Source organism: Prionailurus bengalensis, chromosome B1, assembly GCF_016509475.1.
Source record: "Prionailurus bengalensis isolate Pbe53 chromosome B1, Fcat_Pben_1.1_paternal_pri, whole genome shotgun sequence".
Classification (NCBI taxonomy): domain Eukaryota; kingdom Metazoa; phylum Chordata; class Mammalia; order Carnivora; family Felidae; genus Prionailurus; species Prionailurus bengalensis.
Window position 1 is genome coordinate 201,135,104 of NC_057344.1, and position 25,784 is coordinate 201,160,887.

General features: G+C 49.2%; 1 protein-coding gene across 6 annotated transcripts in view; it reads right to left on the reverse strand.

Annotated features, from left to right (window-relative positions):
- The window catches only part of EVC2 (EvC ciliary complex subunit 2), a 133,641-nt gene that overhangs the window by 84,270 nt on the left and 23,587 nt on the right, over window positions 1-25,784 (reverse strand). For 5 of the 6 annotated variants that reach the window (XM_043572996.1, XM_043572995.1, XM_043572997.1 and 2 more), the window contains 3 exons: window positions 20,953-21,006; window positions 5,036-5,170; window positions 1,604-1,743 (listed from right to left, as the gene is read on the reverse strand). In XM_043572996.1, coding sequence (XP_043428931.1) covers window positions 1,604-1,743; window positions 5,036-5,170; window positions 20,953-21,006 — 329 coding nt within the window. The remainder of the gene's footprint in view (window positions 1-1,603; window positions 1,744-5,035; window positions 5,171-20,952; window positions 21,007-25,784) is intronic. The other variant, XM_043572993.1, reaches the window with a different exon arrangement.

Here is a 25,784-nt window from a genome sequence, read left to right on the forward strand (position 1 = left end):
AAGGAGAAGTAAAAGATGAGGTCAAGACCTAGCAGAACAAAGAAACTCAGAGAGGGGAGCCCCGCATCTGGGGCCACTCTGTTCCCCAGGGCGTCTAAGTACCAGAAGAGGCAGCCCCAAGGGCTGATAAACTCTGCAGAGTTCTCAACAGACCTGCAGAACCAGGGAGGTGGAAACTCAAGTCCAGAGACTCCAAGGAGAGGTCAGCCTGTACCCTTTGGTTGGTACAGATGCCTCAGGAGTAAAGATACGCCAGAAACAGACCAGACCTTGGAGGACCAGAAGCCCTGCCTTGCGTGGTCTCAGTCTCTGTATGGGGGGTCATCCAGAATGACGCCCCTCCCCGCCTAGAAGGTGGTAACCTCCTCCTAGTCAGTCCCCCATTGTCTTCACAAATCTTCCCACACACTGGCACACGATCAAAACTACCCAGGCATCCGAGGAGAAGAGGAAATTTGATCACAAACTAAGGGGAACAGAAGACAACAGGCACAAGAACATGGTAAAGGTAATAAAGCTTCAGAGACTTCAAAATAATTATGCTTCTTACGCTTGAAGAAGTAAAAGACGAAACAGAATTTTGAAGACAATTGGACGCCGAGATAGGAAACACGGAAAGCAGCTTTCTGTAAATATTTGCCAAAAGGAAACGAGGAAAGGCCAAGTTGATGAACCGAGTGAGTCACCTTGTAGACCGTGACCCCTGTGCCGGCCAGGAGAAACCGTGGGCCGTGCAACAGCATCCTGGTTAGAGGCATGCACCCCAGAGCCAGGCAGCCTGGCCTTGAACCTGGCTCTCTCGTTCCTAAGTGTGCGGCCTGGGGCAAGCTCCAGAGACTCTCAAATCCTCATCCCTGGTAAGAACAATAATCCCTGCTCGGTTGGGTTGCTAGAAGGATGATGAGTTGGTATCCGCAAAGTTTTCAGAACCGTGTCTGGCTCTACGTTCTGCTGTGCACAGGTGGTCCATCCTAAGCACGTGCTAATAAACGACAAGAATCGAATTCAGTTCGGCAAACACGTCGCCTGGCCTGGCCTCTCTCTCCGGCTGCCTCTTCCCTTATCTTGCTGTACTCAATACCCCATCTACCCATCAGTCGTACCCGGCTGCTGCGTTCACCAGATGCATCCTGCTGACCCCTTCATCTGCCCCTTCTTCCCTCTGCCTGAAAAGTCTTTCTTCTCGTAATGCGCTCGGAAAGCTTATATCCATGCTTCAAGAATAAGTTAAAACACCACCTCCTCTGAGAAGCATTTCCAGGACTCTCTCAGAGGTCATTATTTCCTTTTCTCGGCTCAGCTAGCCTTGATTTTCCTTTTAGCAGGGTGTTCATCAAACTTGTATGGTCACTTAGGTTTGTGTGTCTGTCTTGCCCGTTAGATCAGGCAGCTTATAGCACAAACTCTGTTTTATCCATCCCTTTTTCCAAATACCAAGCACAGCAGTAGTTCCTTTATGATAACTGAGTAACAGATGACAGAATGAATGAATGAATGAATGAATGAGTGAATGAATGAAATGTACTCAGGGTTTGCTCTGAGGCCAGTGAAGTTAAAGCATTCATCACATCCAAGCCAGTATAATGTGATTGAGAATTCTTACTCTTCCAAGGCTTGAAGCATGCTCCCGGGGTCCTCTGAAGACAGAATGTCAATCATCTGGTCATTGAGAGCAAGGTCCTCGTTGATACCATTGGCCGAGGTGAACTGGGAGTACTCCAGCTTGTTCTCATGCTGCTGAACCTACAGGGGAATTTCAGACACAACCGAGTGAACCCTCTTGTGAACGCCATGCGCTGAGAGTCACGAGGGAAGGCAGGGATCTGCAGTCGGGAGGACCTTGCTGGCCCCACCACTTGCGAACAGGGTACATTCAGGCAAGACACTGCATTTGCCTGAGCCTCCATCTTCCCATCAAAGAAATGGGATCATAATTCCAGTAGCCCCACACCGGGTTCCCGTGTGTACGAACAGAACAATGGATGGAGAGGCCTTTGCAACCTGTAAAGACCTATGAAAATATTTCACCATCATTACCATCACCATCATCATAGCACGATCACCACCACCATCATCATCATCACCAGCATCCCCATCATCATCATCATCATCACTATATCACTATCATCACCACCTTCACTATCACCACCACCATCATCATGCAGAGGAAAATTACAGTTGGCAGATGAACTTCAATGCCATGCACCTGGCTGGTTTCGAATCAGAATACAGACCTGTCAGATGGGAATGACCTCAGAGATCATTAAGCCCAACGCCACGACTGGATAGATGTATCTGTTGTGTCCTTAATATCAATCCTGAAAACTGGGTGATAAGTATAGCTAATATTTAAGAATTCCTGTCCCTGTGCCTTGTAGGTGTATTATCATGAAACTATCCCAACACAGTGAAGTGCTGTTGTCCCCACATCACATATAAGAAACCACGGCTCAGAGGGGTAAAATGACGTTATCTGAGTTCGCACGGCTCACGAAGAGTCAGAGTTGGTATCTGGTCCCAAGTTGGTCGAACTCCTAAGGTACAAGGAGTTGGTATTTGGTCCCAAGATGATCGAACTCGTAAGGCAGAAGGAGGGTTTGATCGCACTGTTTTCACTGCACACTGTCTCAGCGGCTGCCTCAGGCTGCCAAAAATAAAGAAAGATGTGAAAAGAGTTCATCCTGTGAACTTCAAGGGTCTTCAGACCTTAAGTCAACACTTTGCTTTCCTCTCTGCGGTTGTAATGATCAGCCTTTCATCTCCAGCAAAGGATTTCTGCTCCTTCATCAAAGCAGCTGGGGAGTTTTGTTCTTCTGTGATTGATAACGGCTTTGAGAGAGAAGCTGGAGGTCTGATTAGAGGAACGCTTTTTCTCCCCCTCCCTTTTGCCTCCACGGAGACTGTGGGCCGATCTCACTTTGAAACGGCCATCCTCTCCTCCAGGAAGCAGACATAAAGTGAACAATGGGACACGACCTCCAGCCTCCAGACACTGCCCCCAGGAGCCAGGTCCCCGGGCCACTTGAAGCAAGTATTTAACTTCATGGGCCTCAGTTTCCTCAATATAAAGGGAGGGGAGGGGCGCCTGAGAGGCTCAGTCCGTTGAGCATCCAACTTCGGCTCAGGTCATGATCTTGCGGTCTGTGAGTTCGAGCCCCACGTCCGGCTCTGTGCTGACGGCTCGGAGCCTGGGGCCTGCTTCGGATTCTGTCTCCCTCTCTCTTTGCCCCTCCCCCCTCATGCTCTGATCATGCTCTCTCTCTCTCTCTCTGTCAAAAATAAATAAATTTTTTTTAATTAAAAAAAATAAAGTGAGGGGAACAGATGGCTGTGTTCCTTTCAAGTTGCTGGGCCCCTGGGGGACACTGGGTCACAGCAGCTCCAGCCCTCCACGGCCCTGGAGGGACCAAGAAGCTGCCAACGGATGCTTACTCCCAGCAGCGCCTTCCGGGGGAGGCTCCACGGAGCTGCTCTCACTCTAAAAATTGCCGCCCTGATTTCCTTCCCGTCTGTCCATCCACTGATGGGCCGAGGGCTCCTTCATATCCTCACACGTGGATTCAGGGCCTCCTAAGTTCCAGGCTCCATAGGAGGCAATGGAGATTGTAGCAGAGGTCACCTGCTTCCTACCCACACCCCCTCGCCGCTTCAGACCCGCTGGCCCAAGACCCACCAGCCAGTATCTACACTGCTTCCCCTAAAGGCTTCTGCCGGCCTTCAGAGCCCACGCCAGGAAATAACGTCACCCTTTGTCCTGGCCCCTGTAGGACTGTGGACAATACTGACTCCATCTGTGGCCCTCCTCTCTTGGGGCTACGTGTTCCGGGCCCCTTGGAGGTTAATATACATTCCTTAGAAATGCCCGTGAAGGCTGGAAGGGGGCGGCTTGTTTTGGCTCTCCGTAAATTGGTTAAAGATAACACAGTCTCTCGGCCTCCTGATGCACAGATGGCCCCATGAGATCTAATTCCAGGAGAGCTGCTGATCAGGCGCATGTGGACCCTGGGAGGTACGTGCGGACCCTCTGGTCTCACTACAACGCCCTCGGCACGTCCCCTCGCTCTGTAACACCCACGGGCTGAGGTCCGGACTTTGTGAGAACAGCTGCGCAGGGCCCGGATCGCAGAGCGCCCCGTTCCCTGTAAGTCAGCCTGAATAAAACTGTAACTTGTAGGCAGTCCCTGCTTCATTTTTCTGGTCTCAAAGGGCCTTCTCAGTGGGGAGGGCAGTCCCTCCTCCCCCACCTTCTAACAGCGCCTTTGCCCCCATATCCTCGACCGATGACCACCGGGGCGTGATATATACCCCAGCTCCGCCCCTTCTCAGCCAGCACGACTCTGAGCCTAGTTCCATACCGTCCCCAGAACTTCCCACGCACGGTGAAGCTCCACGGCTGAAGGATCCAGCCTCCCCCTGAGGGTGGAGTGAGCCTCCAAAGACTTTTCCGCAGGGAGTGTGGACCAGGCCCCGAATTAGTGTGGCGGGAACACAGCACTATCTGCACAGGAAGGCGCTCGCTTATTCGGTCAGGCGCAGTGGCTCTGAGCCCCGGCCACTTGCTGGAATCATCCGGGGAGCTTTAGAAGTCACTAAGGGGGCGCCTGGGTGGCCCAGTTGGGTAAGTGATCGACTTCAGCTCAGGTCATGATCTCGCGGTTTGTGGGTTCGAGCCCCGCGACGGGCTCTGTGCTGACAGCTTGGAGCCTGGAGCCTGCTTCCGATTCTGTCTCTCCCTCTTTCTCCACCCCTCCCCTGCTCACGCTCTGTGTCTCTCTGTCTCTCAGTAATAAGTAAACATTAAAAAAAAAATAAAAACAAAAAAGTCACTAAGGACGGGGCGCATCCTGGGACGGTCCAGTCACAGTCTCTGCAGGCAAGGCTGGACACGAGCATTTTGTCGTTTCCCTGGGGATTCGGACATCAATCCCGGTTGAGGATCAATCAACCCATCGAACTGGAGAGAACACTTCAATCAACCTCACATCTACCGCCGACCCGACTGCCCTCTGGCAACAAGATGCACGTGGAGACTCACCTGATGTCTGGTGATCAGGCTTCCCTTCAAACACTGATAGCGAGCCGTGAAGAAAAGTGTGGCCCAGGTCAGCACGAAGGAGGCGATGGAGGCTATGAAGAATCCTGCTGCATGAAGGCCATGGTTTGGGACAACCTAGGGGACAAGGGGGGGGGGGACTTGTCCATGGTCACACTTCACAGCCTCCAGTCAGGTCACAGCTAAGAGTTACAGCAGAAGAAGCAGGGAGTTGGCGAGACCAGCCTGGATTTGGACCCAGCTCTGTCCACACTGGCTGGGCTGCCTGAGCCCGTCGCTGGACCTCTCTGAGCCTGTTTCCTTAGACAGCGGATCTCTAAGCGTCAAGCGGGACAAACACCGCAAGGGGCCGAGCATGGTGGCTTGCACACAGTAGGGCCATCCGCCCCGAGCCTGGCACCTCACAGGCCTCAAGAGTGTTAAATTCCTGAATCCTTATGTAACAACCCTAAGAGGGCACTGGGGATCCGTGAACTGTTTCGAGTCAGGGGCGGATTTCTGCAGACGCCAGAGGAGAACCTGTAGCGCCCTTCCCTCCCCCTCGACACCGCCTGCTCCCCCTCGCTGGGAACATGTCCCATCAGAGGGGCAGCCCGCAGCCCACTCTGGACATCAGGGCCAAGCAGAAGGATACACAGGGCAGGGAAGCATGACACAGCAGAGGCAGCCAGCTGCCGGGCGATTCAACAACCTGACAGGTGGCCCTTAGAGCTCCCGTGGGCTTAACTCGCCCAGCCGCCTCTCTCCTCGGTGGCGTCCTCTGGGCTCCAGCCAGCGAGAGCCCGGGACAAACGTGCCTCTGGGATGGGCCAGGGGCGGCTGGCATCTATCCACTGAGAGGAGCTGGTAAGTTCCAGACACTCGCCGTCAGCCCCTCCCTCCGCCTCTTCCTTAGGGTCTAGACAACAGCAGCTGGCATCTTACAAGAACTCAGAAGGGGTCAAACTCTGGGCTGACTCACACGTAAGCACGCATCAGAACTGCATCCCACCCTGAGTTTCTGATCCCCTAGACCCAGAGACAGGGCCTCACGAGCGGCGCATTTCCAACAAGCTCCCAGGGGCTGCTGCCGTGCCGTTTGTCCGAGGAACACACGTTGAGAACCCCTAGGTTCAGGGTTTCACAAGAATTAACTCCTTGAATGCTCTCAAAGGCACTCTGGACAAAGTGAAGAGCTCTGGATTTCTAGCCCTCCAGATCTGCCTTGAAATTCCAGCTCCGTCACAAGAGCCGTGATGCCACGGATGAGTGGCTTAGGCCTAACCTCTGGCAGCCTCACTTTTCTCGTCTGTGAAATGGGGATAAAAATACGTCACCGCAGGGAGATCAAAGACAACAGTAATGTAGAGATTCGTGCAAAGCTTGGCTTGATCATGCTATTTGATCACCGATTGCTTATCGAGTGTTTATCGTGTACCAGGCTGTCGGCGGGGGTCCTTTCTCCGTTTGTGGGATGTACCCTCCCTGTGGGCACTGACTGGGACTGACCAAGGTCCACCTCCCGCCTCCTGTTCACAGGCAATGGGGGCCCGTAAACAGCCGAGAGGGTGAAGCCTGGCCTCTGGATTCAGACCACCGGGCTGTGTGACATCAGCTCTGCCTTATTGGCTGTGTAGAATTGGTCACATCAGTTCATCTCTCTTTGCCTCTGTTCCGTCCCTTGTCTAATGGAGACAGTGGCCGTCCAAGGGTCATACTGAGGAGTACACAGGAATATGAACGAAGTTGAATGAAGTCGTTAGAAGAGTATCCGGCCTTAACACTTGCTCACCAAACCCGAGTGATTCTTGCCGTGTCTTCCTTTGTGGGCTGTGTAGACAGAGGCAACTCCTTTTGGTACCATAATGGAGAAGCTGTACGGTGGCCATTAAACAGTCGTTTTATCAGAAGGTGACCTCAAGGGGCACCTGGGTGGCTCTGTCAGTTAAATGTCCAGCTCTTGGTTTCAGCTCAGGTCATGAGCTCACGGTTCATTGGTTCCACCCCGTGTTGGACTCTGCACTGACAGCACGGAACCTACTTCAGATTCTCTCCTTCCCCTCTCTCTCTCTCTCTCTGCCCCTTCCCGCTCTCTCTCGCAAAATAAAAAAATAAATAAAATTCACAAAATTAAAAAAAAAAAAGAAGGTGACCTCAAAAACAGACCTGGACCAAGAGCCTCACATTTTGATAACACTTTTACCCCTTGGAGTGCTTTCAACAAAACGTCTATACTCAAAAATAAGAGGGACAAAATGTGTGTGTCCATAACAAGAAGGCTTTAAAACAGTCAGTTCTTTAACTCAGCACTTTAATACCTAGGATTCTATCCTCAGGGAAGAATTCGAAACTATGCATAAAAGTTTATATACAAGGTTGGCTTGGTCCAGACATACGCACACAAATTTAGCTCTGTATTTTTTGCAGAGCATCGTATAAAGTATCCTAACGTATCCTAAATGTTGCAAAATCCAAAGAGCAGTTAAATATTTTAAGTCTCTATAAATTACTACTTTTAAAAAGCACAGTGATGTAGGGCGCCTGGATGGCTCAGTCAGTTGAGCCTCTGACTTCGGCTCCGGTCACGATCCCGCAGTTCGTGAGTTCGAGCCCCACGTCTGGCTCTGTGCTGACACCTCGGAGCCTGGATCCTGCTTCCAATTCTGTTTCCCTCTCTCTCTCTGCCCCTCACCCACTCATGCTCTGTCTTTCTCTCTCTCTCAAAATTAAATGGACATTAAAAAACTTAAAACAAGTAAAATAAAAAATAAAAACCACAGTAATGTAAATCTACTACAGGAAAGAGCTCTTAACAAAAGTCAAGGGTATAAAATGATAAGCAAATGTCCTGCTGCCTTCCCCTACCCACTCTAACCCAGCTTCCCAGAGGCAAATCTTTTTTTTTTTTAGTTTATTTATTTTGAGACAGAGAGAGTGAGTGCATGCAAGCAGGGGAAGGGCAGAGAGAGGGAGAGACAGAGAATCCCAAGCAGGCTCCAGTACCGAAAGCTTGGAGACCAATGTGGGGTTCGAACTCATGAACCACAAGATCATGACCTGAGCCAAAGTTGGTCGCTTAACCGACTGAGGGGGCCCCCAGAGGCAAATATCTTAAACAGATACTGTTTTTAGTTTTTATGGCTTAGTAAACCAGATGGTTACTTAAAATTGAAGTCTAAAATTTATACATATATCTCTATTTCTTGATTCATCAGCATTACATACTATTAACTGAATTATTATGAACATATTATAGGTACGTATATAACATATTATGTGTAATACGTATATATACCATACATATACACATATATGCCATATTATATAATTATTAACACGTTATTCCCTCTTTGACAGATGTGAATTTAGCTCATGAGTTTTTACCTTACAAATTTGTAGGGTTTGTGACCTATAAACATCTCTTCCCTTCCTTCTAATTGTAATGATGATGTTTAGTTTTTCAATTAGCTATCTTTGTAAGTTTAAATTAAAAAATTAAACTTCAATTTTTACAACATTTAGAGGCGATTTCTTGTTGTCTTACTAAAAAAAGATAATGAAGTTAATGTCCCACACTTGCCTCTCCCCCCTTGCCTTTCCCACTTCTTTCTTTCACAGTTTATTAGGTTTAAAACATATATATTTTGTTCTGCAATCACAATTCTTTGTCGTTTATAGATTAATTATAAAACCTAAAACTAAAAAAAATTTTAAGACACGATTATTATGATTATACAAATGTTATTCACTGAAGAAATAAGTAAAAAAAAAAAATCCTATGTTAATAAATATCTGCCCCTCAAAGCAATATATTTCTAATTCAATCCCTTTTCTTACATTTCACCGATTATTCAAAATCATGCCATATTTTTAGTTTGTTAACTAACTTTGGACTAACAGTCCTTTCTCTGTAACTTTTTGTTTTCCCTGGAGTTTCTCACTGTCTTTCTTTTTTCTTCCCATTATATACCATTTCCTTAATGACATTACCTGTTGCAGGTAGTGGATTTTTTTTTTTTTTTCTTAAAGTCATCGTTCCCTGAATGCTTTGGCATTCTGACCTGATCAGAACTGGTTACTTTCCAGGGTTGCTGCTGTCATTTGGAGCCCTCTATTTACAGCTTTCTGTGTTGTCACACATGATTGGTTAAAGCAAAACTATGCTTCTTGGATCCCATTTCTTCCTTTTTCTTGGATGTTTTTTTTTTTTTTCAGTGTGATGGAGTATTCTCAGTATTTTATTTGTTTGCAAGTAAATTTGTTTAGAAAACATTTTTTATTTCATATGTCTTAAAATGTTGTTACTTTGCCCTCATTTGATTTATAATCTGGCTGAATCTATCATTCAAGGTCCAAAATCATTTTTCTTCAGAACACTGAAGGTACTGCCCCACTGTCTTCTGACATAACTGTGTCTGATGACTTCTTAGAGGGATCTGTTTCTGGCTTTCTAGGAATTTTAAAGTTTTCCCTTTTCCCTTGGAATTCTGAATATTTAACCATTAAGGTTTTTTTTCGTAATATTTTTAATTGTAGTAAAATACACATAACATAAAATTTATCACCTTGGGGTGTCTGGGTGGCTCAGTCGATAAAGCCTCTGACTTTGGTTCAGGTCACTATCTCGCCGTTTGTGAGCTGGAGCCCCGCGTTGGGCTCTGTGCTGATGGCTCGGAGCCCGGAGCCTGCTTCCGATTCTGTGTCTCCCTGTCCCTCTGCCCCTCCCCCACGCATGCTCTGTCTCTCTCTCTCTCTCTCTCTCTCTCGCTCAAAAAACGAATAAACATTTTTAAAAAATTACCATCTTAACCATTTTTAAGTCCAGTCCAGTCGTACATCACAGTGTGTACAATCATGTTGTTCTGAAATCATTACCACTACCTGTCCCCAGCAGTTTTTCCTCTTACAAAACTGAAACTCTGTCCCCATTAAACCACCCTCCTTCCATCCTCCAGCCTCTGGCACCCACCTTCCTACTCTCTTGTCTCTGTGAATCTGACTACTTCACTTAGCATTAGATCTTTATGGTTCATCCATGTCGTTGCAGTGTGTCTCAGAATTTTCTTTTCTTTTTTTTTAATTTAAATTCAAGTTAGTTAGCATACAGAATAGTATCGGTTTCAGGAGCAGAATCTAGAGATTCATCACTTCCATATAACACCCAGTGTTCACCTCCAAAAGTGCCTTCCTTAATGCCCATCACCCATCTAGCCTATTCCCCTACCCACCTCCCCCCCATCAACCCTCAGTTTGTTCTCTGCATTTAAGAGTCTCTTATGGTTTGTCTCCCTCTCTGTTTGTGTCTTATTTTATTTTTCCTTCCATTCTCCACTTCACACCTGTCAGAATGGCTAAAATTGACAACTCCGGGAATAACAGGTGTTGGCAAGGATGCAGAAAAAGGGAACCCTCTTGCACTGCTGGTGGGAATGCAAACTGGTGCAGCCACTCTGGAAAACAGTCTGGAGGTTCCTCAAAAATTAAAAAAAAAAAAAAAAAAAAGAACTTCCTTATGACCCAGCAATTGCACTACTGCTAGGAATTTATCCAAAGGGTGCAAAAATGCTGATTCAAAGGGGCACGTGCACCTCAGTATCTAGCTCTTTAGCAGTGCTATTGACAGCAGCCAACCTATGCAGAGAGCCCAAATGTTCATTGACTGATGAATGGATTAAGAAGGTGTGGTGTGTGTGTGTGTGTGTGTGTGTGTGCCTGTACATAGATGTATATGTATATACATTATACATTATATACGTATATACGTGTATACACACACACACATATACATAATGGAATATTACTCGGCGATCAGAAAGAATGAAATCTTGCCATTTGCAACAACGTGGATGGAACTGGAGGGTGTTATGTTAAGCGAAATAAATCAGAGAAAGACAAATACATGATTTCACTCATATGTGGGATTTAAGAAACAGATTTCCTTCCTTCTTAAGGCTGAATACAATTCCATTGTTATGGATATATCATACTGTGTTTATCCATTCATTCATCATTGGACACTTGGGTGGCTCCCATCTTCTGGCTTTTGTGAATATGCTGCTATAAACATGGGTATATGGATATCTCTCTGAGACCCTACTTCTAATTCTTTGGGGAATATACCTAGAAGTGGAATAGGATTATATAATAGTTCTATCTTCAATTTCTGGGGGAACAGCCAAACTGTTTCTCTTCCTTCTCCTCCTGCTCCTCCTCCTCCTCCTCCTTTTTTGATAGCAGCCAGCCTGATATGAGGCGGAATCGTCATGGTTTTGATTTGCATTTCTCTAATGATTAGTGTCAGAAGGCAAATGCTTTTATTTTATTTATTTATTTTTTCAGCTTTAGGAAGAAGAATGGAGAGATACAGGGAATTGCTGATATCTGATCACCAACATTCCAGGCACCAACCGGTCCCTAGGTTAGGTGCCTGGAATGGGTTTAACTGTGTCTTCCAAAAGGATATGCTTAAGTCTTAACCCCCAGTAGCTATAAATGTGACTATTGGGAAAGAAGCTCTTTGGAAACAATAATCAAGTTAAGATGAGTTCATATTGGATTAGGGTGGGTCTTAAATCTAATGAATGTGTCCTTATAAAGACAGACTCGCATAGAGAGGGTCATGTGACCACGGAGGCAGAGACTGGAGTGAGGTAGCTACAACCAAGGAAGGATTTCCAGGAGCCACCAGAAGCTAGGAAGAAGCAAGCATTCTTCTCCAGAGCCATCAAAGAGAGCACGGCTCGGCCGACACCTTAACTCCAGACTTCTAGCTTCCAGAACTGTGACAGAGTAAGATTCTGTTGTCCCAGGCTCCCCAGTTTGCGATAACTTGTTACAGCAGCCCCAGGAAACTAATAAGGTGTCAGCTTTACATCATACAATCTTCAGCAATCTTGTAGTGGATGTATTGTCCCCATTCCATTGACAGGTAAACGGAGATGGAAAGAGATTAAGTAGGTAATCAAAGTGCGTAGTAGCCAAAAAACCAAAGCCAGCCCTGCCTGACTCCAAAGTCCGTGTTCTCCCTGCATTAGATCACACTGCTTTTGTCCAGGGGGCTGTGGGGTTTTCTAAACACATCTGGAGTCCCAACCTCCCACACCAAGGTAGAAGTTCCCTGCCTGATTGAGGAGAACCAGAAACAAAGACTACAACAGAATTACATGCCGGCAGGGTCACTGTACTGTAAAAGGCAGGAAGAGATCTCTCTGTCCCCCTCTGTCTCTCTCTTCCTTTCCTACCTCATGAAGTAGAACGGGCCAACGGGGTCAAACCACCAAACTTGTCTCCTCTTCCCACCTTCACCATCTCTGAATCTCCACCTGAGGTCTTACCTTCCTTTGGCCAATCACATGGCCAAGAGAATTTGAAGAGTAGAAGCAGTGTGGCAGACTGTGACGCAGGATCTAGCTTAACTCAGCGACACCGATGCGATGCAGGAATGAATGCCTGTATCTAGGAAGAGGGCAAAGGCAGGGCAGCTCTACAGATCCCGCCATCTTTCTCCCTTCTCTCTTGGGAATCTGATGCCAAGTGGTAAGCACATCCAGGTACAGACTGCCTGCTTGGGGCAGGCCCACTCACAACTCTCACTTTCTTCTTTCAACCTTCACTCATCCATGTTGCTACTTTTTTTTTTAATTTTTTTTTCAACGTTTATTTATTTTTGGGACAGAGAGAGACAGAGCATGAACGGGCGAGGGGCAGAGAGAGAGGGAGACACAGAATCGGAAACAGGCTCCAGGCTCTGAGCCATCAGCCCAGAGCCCGACGCGGGGCTCGAACTCACGGACCGCGAGATCGTGACCTGGCTGAAGTCGGACGCTTAACCGACTGCGCCACCCAGGCGCCCCCCATGTTGCTACTTTAAGCTAGGTCCTGCTCCTGCCCAAAATGTCTCTGCTCTTCAACTTTCCTCCTCCATGTAAATGGCTAAAGAAGAGTAAGATCTCAAGATTAGCTTTATGGGAAGAAGGAGGCCCAATATAATCATTACCATCATCACCATCACTGTCATCATCACCATCAGCATCACCATAATGTCACCATCGTCACCATCACCATCACCATCATCATAGTTAACCTGATTCAGCAGACAGTAAACACCAGAGATGGCCCCAAGTGCTTTACACGCATGAATCCATTAACATCTCACAATAAAACCAGAAAGTGGGTACTGTTTCAGTCTATATTCTACAAATTAGAGTTCAATAGTGCTAATCAGTTAAATAAATGGCCCAAGATCACAGAATGAGTCACTAGTGAATCCGGGTTTCACAGCCAGCCGTCTGGCCTAGAAGCTTTCACACCACAGCTGCCTCTCTGGGGCTCAGGCTCCAGCCTGGCCTTTTACCAGGAGCCTTGCATTAGGTCATCAAGGTCTTGGGTCACCCTGAACATTGTGATTCCCACTCTGAGTATACAGCTCACCCTTCTGGACTGAGTGGCAGGGCAGGATTTTAAAAATCTCTCAGTGTCTGGACAAAAGCCTTTGCAAACCATTCTTCAAAACTATTCTTAACCATCAGGGTCTTTATTGAACTTTTGCCAGAGGCGAGGCCTTACTCCCTTTATAGTCTTTGAAACAATACTTTAAACTCAGAATTCTTATGTCCATCTCACATATGCAGAAACCAAGCTTTGCTATAACTTTTTTTTGCCTGAAACTCTCTATTTAAGTGAATGCATCACAGTGGGCTACCAAGGTTGGCTCGGTGTTTGGATGTGGTGGTCAACTTTCCTGACATCGAGTTCATTCAATGAGCCCAGTGATGGGTCCTCAAAGGACAAGTGGGGAACAAAAGATCCAGGCCCTGCTCTAAGGAGCTCACAATCTTGCAGAAAAAACAGACAAGCAAGCAAGCTGGGGTGACACAGTGTGGCTGGGTGAGGCTGGAGAAGACTGGAGAAGTAGGGTGGGGAGGGGTGCAGCTCCTAGCTTAGCTCAAAGGACAAAGGCTTTACACGAGGTGACCCATGGACAGAGGAGAATGAGCCGGGAGGAGGGCAAGCCAGGCAGAGAGAACAGCATGAGCCGGACCTGCTATGTGGAGGAAATGCACCCTGGGTCCCAAAGGGTCTTCAAGAGCAGGTTAGTGATTTGCAGCAGCGTCCGAATGGTTTGGGGGGTGGGGGGTGGTGACTGCAGGGTTTTAAGCCAGGAAGTAACACGGTCAGATCAGTATTTTAGAAAGGTAGATCTGGCCACTGCGTGGCATCAGCCTGGAGGAGGATAAACGAGATGTGACAGCCAACAGAGAAATGATGACAAGGCTGCAGGAGGCAGTAGAATCTGCTGATAAAGACCATGGACTCTGGCCCTAGTTGAGGGCTCAGCTCTCAGCTCTGCCCCCTACCACACTGTGGGACCCCGGGCCTCCCTCTCTGCAAGCTGAAATCTCCCCCATCTATAAAATGAGGATTAAAATAGTGCCTATGGTGGGTGTGGGGCACCTGGGTGGCTCAGTCGGTTGAGTGTCCAACTCTTGATTTGGGCTCAGGTCATGATCCCAGGGTCATGGGATGGAGCCCCACATCACGCTCAGCATGGAGCCTACTTAGGATTCTCTCTCTCTCTCTCTCTCTCTCTCTCTCTCTCTCCCTCTGCCTCTCTTCCCCGCTTGCACGCTCTCTAAAATGAAATAAAAATAAGTAGTCCTTATGGTTCTCAGACAGGTGAAACACAGAATTACCATACAGCCAAGCAATTCCACTCCTGAGTGTGTACCCCAGTGAACTGAAAACAGGTGCTCAAACAAAAATCTGTACCTGAATATTCACAGTAGCACTCTTCATAATAGCCAGAAGATGGGGGAAGCCCAGATGCCCATCAGCTGATGAAGAGATAAACAAATGTGGTCCACGCCCCCCCCCTACAATGGAATAGGTATCAGCCATAAAAAGGAATGAAGTCCCGACATATGCTACAACACGGATAGACCTTGAAAATATTACGCTAAGGGAAAGACGCTGGAGCAAAAGGCCACATTCAATGAGATGAAATGGCCACAAGAGGCACACCTGTAGAAACAGAAGGCAGATCAGTGGTTGCCAGGGGCTGAGCGGGAGGAGGGGATAATGGAGAGCAACTGTTCAATGGGAACAGAGTTTCCCTTTGGGGAGATGAAAAGGTTCCAAACCTAGGCGGCAGTGATGGTTGCTCAACACTGTGAACATACTGAATGTCACTAATGGTAAGTTTTGTGTATGTGTACCTTACACACACACACACAAAATAGGACCTACTGGCTAGGGATGTAGTACAGAGACATCAGTCAGCAAATCTGAGCTGCTATTACTGCGACAACTGGAAGGCTGGAGGGAAGGGCAGGAATTAGGAAAACATTTAGGAGACAGAGTCCACTGGTTATGGTGACTTGAGTGCTGGAACGGATGTGTGGGATGCTACAGATGGGGGCCAAAAGCGTCCTTGGATGTCTGGCTTGGTAGGCGGGGGGCTGGTGGGACCAGCCACCACAGGGACGGGTACACAAATGTATGCACTTAAGAGCGCCAGAAATCAGCCCCAAATTAATCACTCTTTTCAGACTTCCTCTAAAAATCTCGCAGCCAAATTCCACTGATAATCAGTATAAGAACAGATTTCAAAGAGTTGATTTACCATAAACTTCATTAACGAATAAAGAAAAGCAGTTGAGTGGTCCCAGCCTCCTTGTCCCCAGGCTCTGACTTTCCCTCTCGTCTCTGACAAAGAATCACGTGCTATTGCCATCCTTTTAATCACGTATTAGCTGAGAGCAGATTCCTTTGATGAGCTCTGTCAGTGCATTCAAGAGGAGCAATGATGGGGAAAAAAGTCCTTTCAAAAAGAATGCTTTCAGTGCTTCTGATCTAACAGCAAGTTACAAAAGCACGAGGAGAAATTATTTACACGTTGACTTCAATTATGTAATAAATAAATTCAAAGACCCGTAGAGGCAAGAAGCCAACGTGTTAGCAGTGGTCCTCTGCTGGTGAGATTATGTGCTAATGCTACTTTACTTTTCCAATTCTTTGCGTATGTGTGTGTACGTGTCTGTGTGTGTGTGTCTGTGTGACACCGGGAGGGTGTTTTCTTTGTCCACAATGGTCATATATTAAATCCCACCCACCTATGCCTCAAAAGACAGAAAAAAGTTTGAAGACAAAAACATACAGAATGATTTCTCTGAAATTGACTTGAAGAGTAATTTGCTGAAATCCTTCACTTTGAGCTAAAGATCCAAGAAACAGGGGGAGTTACTTACTTGCGGACGTGTCTCCCACAACCCTTGAGGGGCAGCTCTGAGAGCAGACAGTCTCTGGGCTTCCCAGCTGACAATGCTGACAGGAGTGAGAGCTTAGAGGCAGTCACAGGTAGAGGCAATCACACTTACCAACAGAGCTTTGCTGAGGTACCAGTCTGGTGAATAAGCAGATTTGGGAACAAATTGCCCAACAGGACTTTTAACCCTGTCAAGCTTCAGGACCCTGGCCAGTTCCCAGAGCCTCTCCAGGCACAGATTTTTGTTTTTTTTCACTCTCAAATGAGAAAGTGAAACCAGATAATATTTAAAGTCTCTTCCAGGGCAAAAATTCTGTTCTGATGTCACAAAAATGTATTAAATGCCAACCAAGGGAACTAGGCCAATGTCACAGAATGACAAGGTTTATCAGATGTCTCAGCGTTGTGGGATTCCCAGCCAAGGGGCTACCAGCATGCCTGGGGGAGGTTCAAGAATCACAGGTGTGCAGAAGTTGGACAGGGTCTTTCAGGACGTTTATGAATTGTCCAGAGCACAGGTAAGAAAAGAACAGCATATACAAGACCAGAGCAATGTGGAAAACACAGGGACCCAGCAGCACCTGGGGACAATAGAGACCAAATTTTCTGATGGATCCTGAATATTACCCTGAGATAACTGGGCTTAATCCAGCAGGCAACAGGGAGTCCCTCCAGAAACAGAAAAGCAAGCAGGTTTTGGGTTTTATAGAAAGATCACTACAGTGAGGACGATGGGCTGGAGGGGAGCAGGACTGGACAGTTAGGAGGCCGGTGCAGTAATCCAAACATGAGGTGACACAGAGAAGGTGGACATGATGTGTGAGTGCACACCTCGCATCCTGAGAGCATCTCAAAGCCATGTGATCCTGCCAACAGTTACCTGCTCCCTCCACAAAGGCACAAAGGTACACGCTGCAAATCCCCGTGTTTGAGAAATTCTCATATAGCATATAGCTGTCTACAGACGCATTCTCTTTCTTATTAACAGGACCTCTTTGCATGTCGAAGACACTAATCCCCTTTTATGTGTTACAAGTATTTTCCCAGGTTTGTCACTTTCGTAACGCTGTTTTTAAATGTAAAATTTTCAACTATTTGGGTACTCAAATCCATGGTTCTCCCTCATGGTTTTCTTCCTGTCATATAATGCTAACCTATATTTATTTTTTACAAATCGTTTTATCTAAATTTTAATCTGATGAGGGAATTCGCTTTATTTTCTTCTAAAAGATCCAGCCAGTTGCCCACAAATGTATGAATGATACACTCTTTTCCCATTGACTTGAAATACCTTTTTATTATACGTACATCTGTGTAGACAATCTATTTTACACCCTTGGTCTGGCTTTTCCTGCAGAGTTGCATACGGCATTAACGTAGCTTTAGAATTTTTTAATATGTGCTGGGGAAATCCTCCTCTATTACTCCCCAATTGTCACAATGTTCTCACCTAGTTTCATAAATTTATATCTGCAGGTGAAACGGATTAACTTGATCGCATTTCTCCCCCAGATCCGACTAAAATGATTATTGGAACTGCCTTCTGCATGAATTTGGGGGACGGAACAGGTGGTTTAAACATCTCTCTCTTGATTGGATCTGAGATTCCCCTTCTCCCGATCTCTGCCCCCGGCGCCCAGCCCTTTCGTGAGCGCACGGCACCAACATGAGAAGCTGTGGGGAGGTCCGGCGCAATCTGAACACCCATGTCCAGCACATACAGCGTGATTATTCCCTCCCGGAGCCTCTCATGCAACAGACAGAAAGAGCAAGAGGGCTTGAGATAGGAAATGGGGACCTTGCTGTCCTTGGCTGACACCTGCCGATTTCACCCTCAGGAAGGTAAGAGAAAAACAAAGGAGATGATGGGGTCTCCTCCAAGGGTTGAAGAATCCCAGCCTACAAAGCACAGACTTCATGCCTTTACTCTGTTTAGTTGTATGCTGGCAGGGAGCCTCCGTCCTCACTGCCCTGCTCCTCCTGTTCACTCTCACACTTTCCTGATGTAATGGCGTCACCTCACAGGTTCCCCTGTCAGCCGTGCTAGAACACACTCTGTAGCTGGCAAGAGCCTTGGCTGGGTCACCCATACACATAGCTCCCTGGTGCCAGGAGGCCTCGGTTCACATCCCACCAACAGCTGAACCGGCTCAGCCTCGAGGTCAGATCTTCAGCGGCGTATCCTAGATCACCCTTCCTCCGTCTTTAACTAGGTCCTTCCCTTAACGACCTCCAGCTGAATGCTCACCTCCTCCAAGAAGCCTGCCGTCTACCCAGCACTCTTTACTGCCCGTATCTGCAGCATGTATGACCTAGATTTCGGGGTCACAACCTCACACATTCAGTCATGGCAGCTGTGTGTGGTTTGACCTTTGTTCTTCTCATTCAATGTCTCAGTGAGGGCACGGGGACAGTGGGTGGTAGGTGATCTGAGTCTCCAGGCTGCCCCAGACTCCACAACGGCCTGGAATCTTGCACTGGGATTGACTCACACTTACGGCACCCGATGGCCCCTTGGGCTTGAGACCCTGACACGTGACACCCATTCACAAAAACCACAGAACAGCTGCAGAAGGGTGCTGTCTGCATGTGCACGCAATAACGATCCCAAAGACCGCAGCTGACGCTTACAGAGCACTTAAAAAACGCCAGGCACAGGGCGCCTGGGTGGCGCAGTCGGTTAAGCGTCCGACTTCGGCTCAGGTCACGATCTCGCAGCTTGTGGGTCTGAGCCCCGCAACGGGCTCTGCGCTGATGGCTCAGAGCCTGGAGCCTGCTTCGGATTCTGCGTCTCCCTCTCTGTCTGCCCCTCCCCCACTTGCACTCTGTCTCTCTCTCCCTCTCTGTCAAAAATAAATAAACATTAAAAAATATATTTAAAAAAACCCACCAGGCACTGTGCTGAGTGCTCTACATACCTCAATCCATTTACTTTGGTGACCACCCTACGAAGGGGGTACTATTGTCAGTCTCCTTTCATAGCCGGGAAATGGAGACTCAGGGAGGTAAGTAACACATCCACAGTCACATACAATCGGTGGACGGACAGGGAGTCAAAGCTAGGCCCTTGGCCCGAGAACCTGATGCCCCACAACGCTGTAGGGCCATCGCATTTTGTATGCCTCATCTCCCCACTCAACGGTGATCTCCTTGAACGTGGTCGACAAGGGCAGGGTCACCGGGACCAGGGGCGGTAGGGCTGACATCCAATCCAATGCTCCACTGCCTGACTGCACCCACGGGTCTGCACCCCACAGTGGGCACCCACTCCTGTTTCCCTTGAAGGCAATGGGTGGCCTGGAGGCTGCCCCGAAGACCTGGGTGTGGCTCACCTCCATCCACGTGAGAGGGCCTGGGGAGCGGGCGAAGTGAACCTTCTCTGACTTTTATTACAGTCACGCAGCGACTAGACAGCAAGCGGCAATCGCCAGCATTGACGACGATCAGCTCGGCCAAGGGATGCTGACCTACTGAGTGCCACCCAGAAGGTAGGGCGCAGAGTGGGGCACAAGGATGCAGCAGACACAGCCCCGACCCTCCAGGGGCTCACAGAGAAGCCAAGATGGTTTGCACCCATCTTCCTGCCTCCCCTGCCCCCCCCCGAAACCCTCTCCTTGCTCTAGCCAGACTTGGATTTTATTTCCATCTCTTTTGGACAGGGATTTAGCTCCTTAGGAGGCGGCGTGGCCCAGCCGCAGGGCTCTGGAGCCCCAGTGTTCAAACCCTGGTTCTAACGCCCGCAAGAAAAGCACACTCACAGGCCCAAGACTGGCACCCTCTGAGAGGCCACCGTGCAAGGCGGGGCCTCGGCTGGCACGCGGGACCTTGGGTTTCTGGACGGTAACCACCGCTGCCTGAAAAGAGTGGCTCGCTGTGCCTAGGCGGCCGTGTAAACAGCGTGGTTTACACTGAACACACTCCTGGGAGTCTGGAACATGCCAGACAAGGGTGCCCGTGTGCCCAGCCTCCAAGAAGAACCCTGGGGCCCGTCTCTGACGAGCCTCCCTGGTGACAACATTGACGTGTGCTGTCACACCTGCTGCTGGAGAACGAAGGGCATCCTGTGGGACTCTGCCGGGAGAGGACTCTGGAAGCTGAGGCCCGGTGTCCTCCAGACCTGGCCCCGTGCCCCTCCGCCCTTCGCCGATTCTCCTTCGCATCCTTTCCGGTAAGGAATCAGCCGGGAGCGTGACTATACTCGGAGTCCTGTGTGTCCTCCTAGTGAACCACCGAGCCTGGGAGTGGTCTTGGGAATCCGGACACACTAGCCAGGTGACCTTGGGCAAATTACTTGACCCAGCTGTGCCTCGGTTTCCCCATTTATGAAGCGAAGGTGATTTAAAAATGGAACCCAGCCCCCCAGCGCTGCCGCGAAGATCACACAACCCAGCGTATGTGAACCGCTCAGAATGCCTGTCTGCAGCAGGTGCTGAGGTAGTGTGAGGTGTGGTCCCACTGTGCGTATACGCCATCCTGTCCAGATGGAAGGGCCATTCGGGAAACCAGCCGACGGCTTCTAGCCACGCTGGGGGACCGCAGACTGCCAAGGCCAGCGGCCGCCCCTCCCCTTGGCTCTGAGGACACCCAGGGACCAACACACCAGCATGAAGGCACATCGGGCGTAAGGTGGCTGTCCAGCTCGGGCATTTTCTCTTACCTTTATCTTCTCTTCTGCTGTTATGGTGAAAAGGGCTTTTAGTTGCGTTCTGTTCTAGAAAAAGAAAGAAAAATGCTTTCATCAACAAGTTTTGGGAATCTGACATTTGAGGCACCCGCCACCCGCCGTGCCTGGATATGCACCGGGCCTTGGACTACTGGGGGCCGGGGGCCTGCAGGGGTCTTGAAGTCCCTTCAGAACAGGAAAAAGGTGGGGCACCTGGGTGGCACAGTTGGATGAGCGTCTGACTTCAGCTGAGGTCGTGGTCTCACGATTCGTGAGTTTGAGCCCCGAGTCGGGCACTGTGCTGACGGCTCAGAGCCTGGAGCCTGCTTCCGATTCTGCATCTACCTCTCTCTCTCTCTGCCCCTCCCCTGCTCATACGCTGTCTCTCTCTCTCAAAAATGAATAAACTTAAAAAGAAATTTTTTTAAAAGAACAGGGAAAAAGGTCTGTGGAAACGTAGAGCCTTGTTCTCTCCCGGAGGTGTGTGTGAATCCAATCACCAGTTTCCCTAACTGGTGAGAGAGCAGGAACAGAGTGACCTGTGGTGAGATGCCTGGGGTTGGGGTCCGGCCAGACGGGGCAGAGGACGGACTCCGCAGCTCACGGCCACGGGACGGAGGAGCCACGGGCCCTCCCCAGCATCGCTTCCTTCAGAAAAAGTTGCCGACAACGGCGGCGGACGGGGCTCTGCTGAGCTCACCTCCCGGTGGGATGTGCCCGGACCCCAAACCCCAACGCCCCACGGGTCTGCCTGCCCGGGTCGCATCTCCTCTGCTCGGGAGCTATGGGGAGACGGGAAACCGCAGGGTGTTAGGACAGCTATCTGTCCAAGCGTGCGGGATTGGAGAAGACGCACGGCGAGAACACATTTCCTCCTGGGACAGCAGGCAGAAGGTCTGGCAACTGGGTTGGTGGTCAGAGCCAGACTGCCAGGGCTCACACCAGGCTCCCTCACTCACCAGCAGCCTGACCTTAGGCAAGGTATTGACTTCCCTGTGCCTCGGTCTTCTCATCTGTAAAACGGGAACCCTATTCGACTCGTGGGGTTGCCGTGAGGATTAAATTAGCCAGGATAGAATCCAGAAGTGTGCGTGGCACACGGAGGGAGCCCCGAAAGCATTCTCGCTGGTGGCTGTAGTCGTGGTATCGTTGTGTACAACCTGGCCTTGAGGCTTGGAGCTCGGAGCCTATGAGCGAGGCAGCCCTGTGTTGTTCTATCACAGCCGCTGCGGAGGCCTCTCTGTCTCACTGGAGGGACAGTCCATCTCCGGTGGAACCCCCTACCCACATCCCAGAGCAGCTACAGTAGCAGCCCAAACCCATTAAGGGCCAGCAGGCCAACCTAATGGAGGCTTTGAAGGGAAATAAAAACACTACCAGGTCCTTTTCTAGGGGGAAAGGGAATTTAAAAACAAAACAAACAAACAAAACAAAAAACAACAACAAATATGAGGCTGCATTCAGAAGCACACATTCGATTAACGTTTTCCATGCCCTTCTCTCTCTCCGGGTCCCTCCTCCCGGTGTTTTCTGACACCCAAGGTCTAAGCCGAGAGAAGCTTCAATCAAGTGTGTGACAAAGCTTGACTTCAGCTCTTTGCAAAACATAAATCCTCAGCCCCGTGCTTGCTGCGGGAACTTCAAGGCTTGAGAAACACGCTTTATTTTTTTTACTTTTTTTTTCTAAAAAATTTTTAATGTTTATTTATTTGAGGGGGGTGGAGAATGAGTGGAGGAGGGGCAGAGAAGGGGGGGAAGAGGGAGGGAGAGAGAGAGAGAGAGAGGGAGAGAGAGAGTCCCAAGCAGGCTCCACACTGTCAGTGCAGAGCCTCACATGGGGGCTTGAACTCATGAACCAGGAGATCATGACCTGAGCCCAAATCAAGAGTCAGATACTCAACTGACTGAGCCACCCAGGCGCCCCAAGGAACACGCTTTAGGTCACAGCATGAAGTCAGCAAACACGGACCAAGTAAAATATAGTGGTGACTGCATAATGTGTAAGGTGGGCAGGAAATTTTCATAAGACACTTGACATAAACGTTCTAGGTCTTTCCCCATTAGCCATCCATCACCTAGGGCGTGTTTTATCTAAACTTGTATGAATGTGGGGTACGCGTGTGTGTGTTTGAGAAAGCGGCTTCCAAATCCAAACTCCATGCACCTGTGGCTGTACCACCTCCTGCTGAGGGAATCGGTGAGTGGGAGCCACAGTTGGTCCCCCCCGCCCCGGCTTATCTGCCAGGGACGCATTCCAGGACGCCCAGTGGATGCCCGAACCCGCACTAGATGTGTTTTTTTCTGTACATATACACAGTTTCACTGATAAACGAGGCACAGTAAGAGACTGACAACAATAACTAAAAGTAACAATACAGTGTAGTAAAAGTTACGTGAATGTGCTCGCTCGCTCTCTCGCAAAATGCCTTCTGCCCTGTACTCGCCCGTCAGTTAGTGATAATGTGCAGATTCCACATCCCTGGGATGAGATGAAGGAGGTGAATGGCACGGGCCTTGTGACATGGCCTCAGACTACTATTGACCTGCTGATCACAGGTCAGAAGGAACGTCAGGCTCCAGACCACGGCCGGTCCGGGTAACGGCAAGCACCAGAAACAAGACCGTGAACAAGGCAGGGCGGGGCGGGCGCTGTATTCTGGCGGTCTCCTCCGTTACTCTGATGCCATTCTAAAACGCCAGAACGAGAAGAGATCCGGGTGAGACCCTTCCTGCTCCTGTCATCGTTCCGACGGGGACACCGAGCCCACCGAGGCCGCACCGCTTCTGAAACACAGCCGGGGGGCGGTTCCCAGGCTCTGCCGGGTCGGCATCGCCCCCACTCTACTGGAAGGATTCCATCCTGTGGAGTGCTTGCCTGTTTAAATAACGGTCATTTCCGCCCCCCTCTTGTCGTATCCGACGTCTTGGGACTGACTGACAAGCAGAGCTAACCAGTGCTCTCCTGTGCAGCCACTGGAGTCTCACTCAGAATTTGGGTCATTATCAGCCCCAAACACACTTGACCTTCTCCACGTCATGGACGGAATCCCAGCAGTCCCCCGATAGACTGTGAGGTCCAATCGGATGAAATGACTTGAGAACCCCGGTACAGGAGCCCCTTGTCCACTTCCAGCACTCGCTCGCTCACTCGGCAAGCACCGGGCCCCCAAGACCCATTTCCATGGCGGAATCTAGGTCGGCGCAATGCTGACCGTCTACCAGAGCCGGCAGGCAGGAGCCCCGAAGGCAGGCCAGTGAAGCTCGGAATTCTGGAATCTTCAGGTGGGCGGGTGGGCACTTTCCTCTCCATCTGCAGAACTGCCCAGAGAGCCCCCTGAAGGTCTGGAAGGGGTAGGAAACTGCAGGCCATTGCACAGAGACACATCGTTTCCCCACAGAAGACTGGAGACATTAGTAGAATCATCCCCTTCCCTGAGGTTCAGAGACATTAAAACATAAAAGAGAGGTGCCTGGGTGGCTCAGGCGGTGAAGCATCTGACTCTTGATTTCAGCTCAGGTCACGACTGCATGGTTTGTGGGTTCGAGCCCTGCATCGCAGGCCGTCAGGCACAGAGCCTGCTTGGGAGTCTCTCCCTCTCTCTGCCCCTCTCTGCTCACGCTCGCCTTCTCTCTCTCTCTCTCTCTCTCTCTCTCTCTCTCTCAAAAATAAATAAATAAACTTAAAAAAATAAAAACTTGCCCGAGATTCATTAGTTTACAGATTTGTTCATTCATTTATTCAACAAATATTTACTGGGTATTTCCTGTGCAGAGGTCTATTTTTTGGCACTGGGAACACAGAGGTCAAGAGGAAAGACGAGGTCCCTGGTCTCACGGAACCAGGGGGAGTGTGAGGGTTTCTTATGGAAATAAGAGTCAATGTGACAGCAACACATCAAGCAAAGGAACAGACAGGACCCGTCAAGGCGCGGCGGCTTGGGCAGTGCCCTTGAGTGAGTGAGGGGCCCCTCCATCCCTCCCCCGCCGCCCCGCCCCACACCCGCCTTCCCCGGAGCACGTCCTGGGGGTCTGAGGTCTGAATGTTCCAGGATGAGGAGGGGCGGGCTTTCAGTTTCATCGACTTTCTGAGTTTCCCACTGCTGGTTCCTGTCACCTTCTTAAATTCTGATTTTCACTTACTTGGTTTCCTGTCCTCTGAAATTGGGATGGTATTTCTTCTGGGTCATGTTGCCACTATTTCTGTATCCTTCTTTGTCCTCTGTTCTTGGCTTTGTACCTGATTATTTTCTGAGACATTTGTCTCGTCTGACAGGTTGATAGTTTCCCTGTATCAGGTCTTTACCTTTTCGGAATCTTTCTTTTATCTTATTTTGTCTAGGATTTTTTTCCTAGTGCAGCAGCAAAGTCACACTGGCCGTCGGCCTTGGGTGGAAGGAGCCGGAAGCCGTGCAGTCCGATTAGGATTCTGTGGCGTGACCTGGGACAGTCACGCTCGGAGCCTCATTTTCCCCATCTAGTAAAAGGGACTTTTTCCAGGGGCCGGAGTCATAAGAAAGTGACCAACGTAACTAGAGCATGAGGTCCTTGAGGACAAGGATGCACTCTCTTCCTGTGTCCCCACAGTGGGCACAGCATCCTGGCATGACACTCGACTGTATACACAGATTAAAAGGTGACTGAAAAATGAAGACACTAACAGTAATGGTGTTACAGGCTGAATCGTGTCCCCTCAAAACCTGGATGTCAAAGCCCGAGCTCCCAACACCTCACGACGTGACTGTATTTGGAGGTGGGGACTTTACAGAGGTGATTAACCTGAAATGAGGCCATTAGGGTGGACCCTGATCCAATCCGACTGGTGTCCT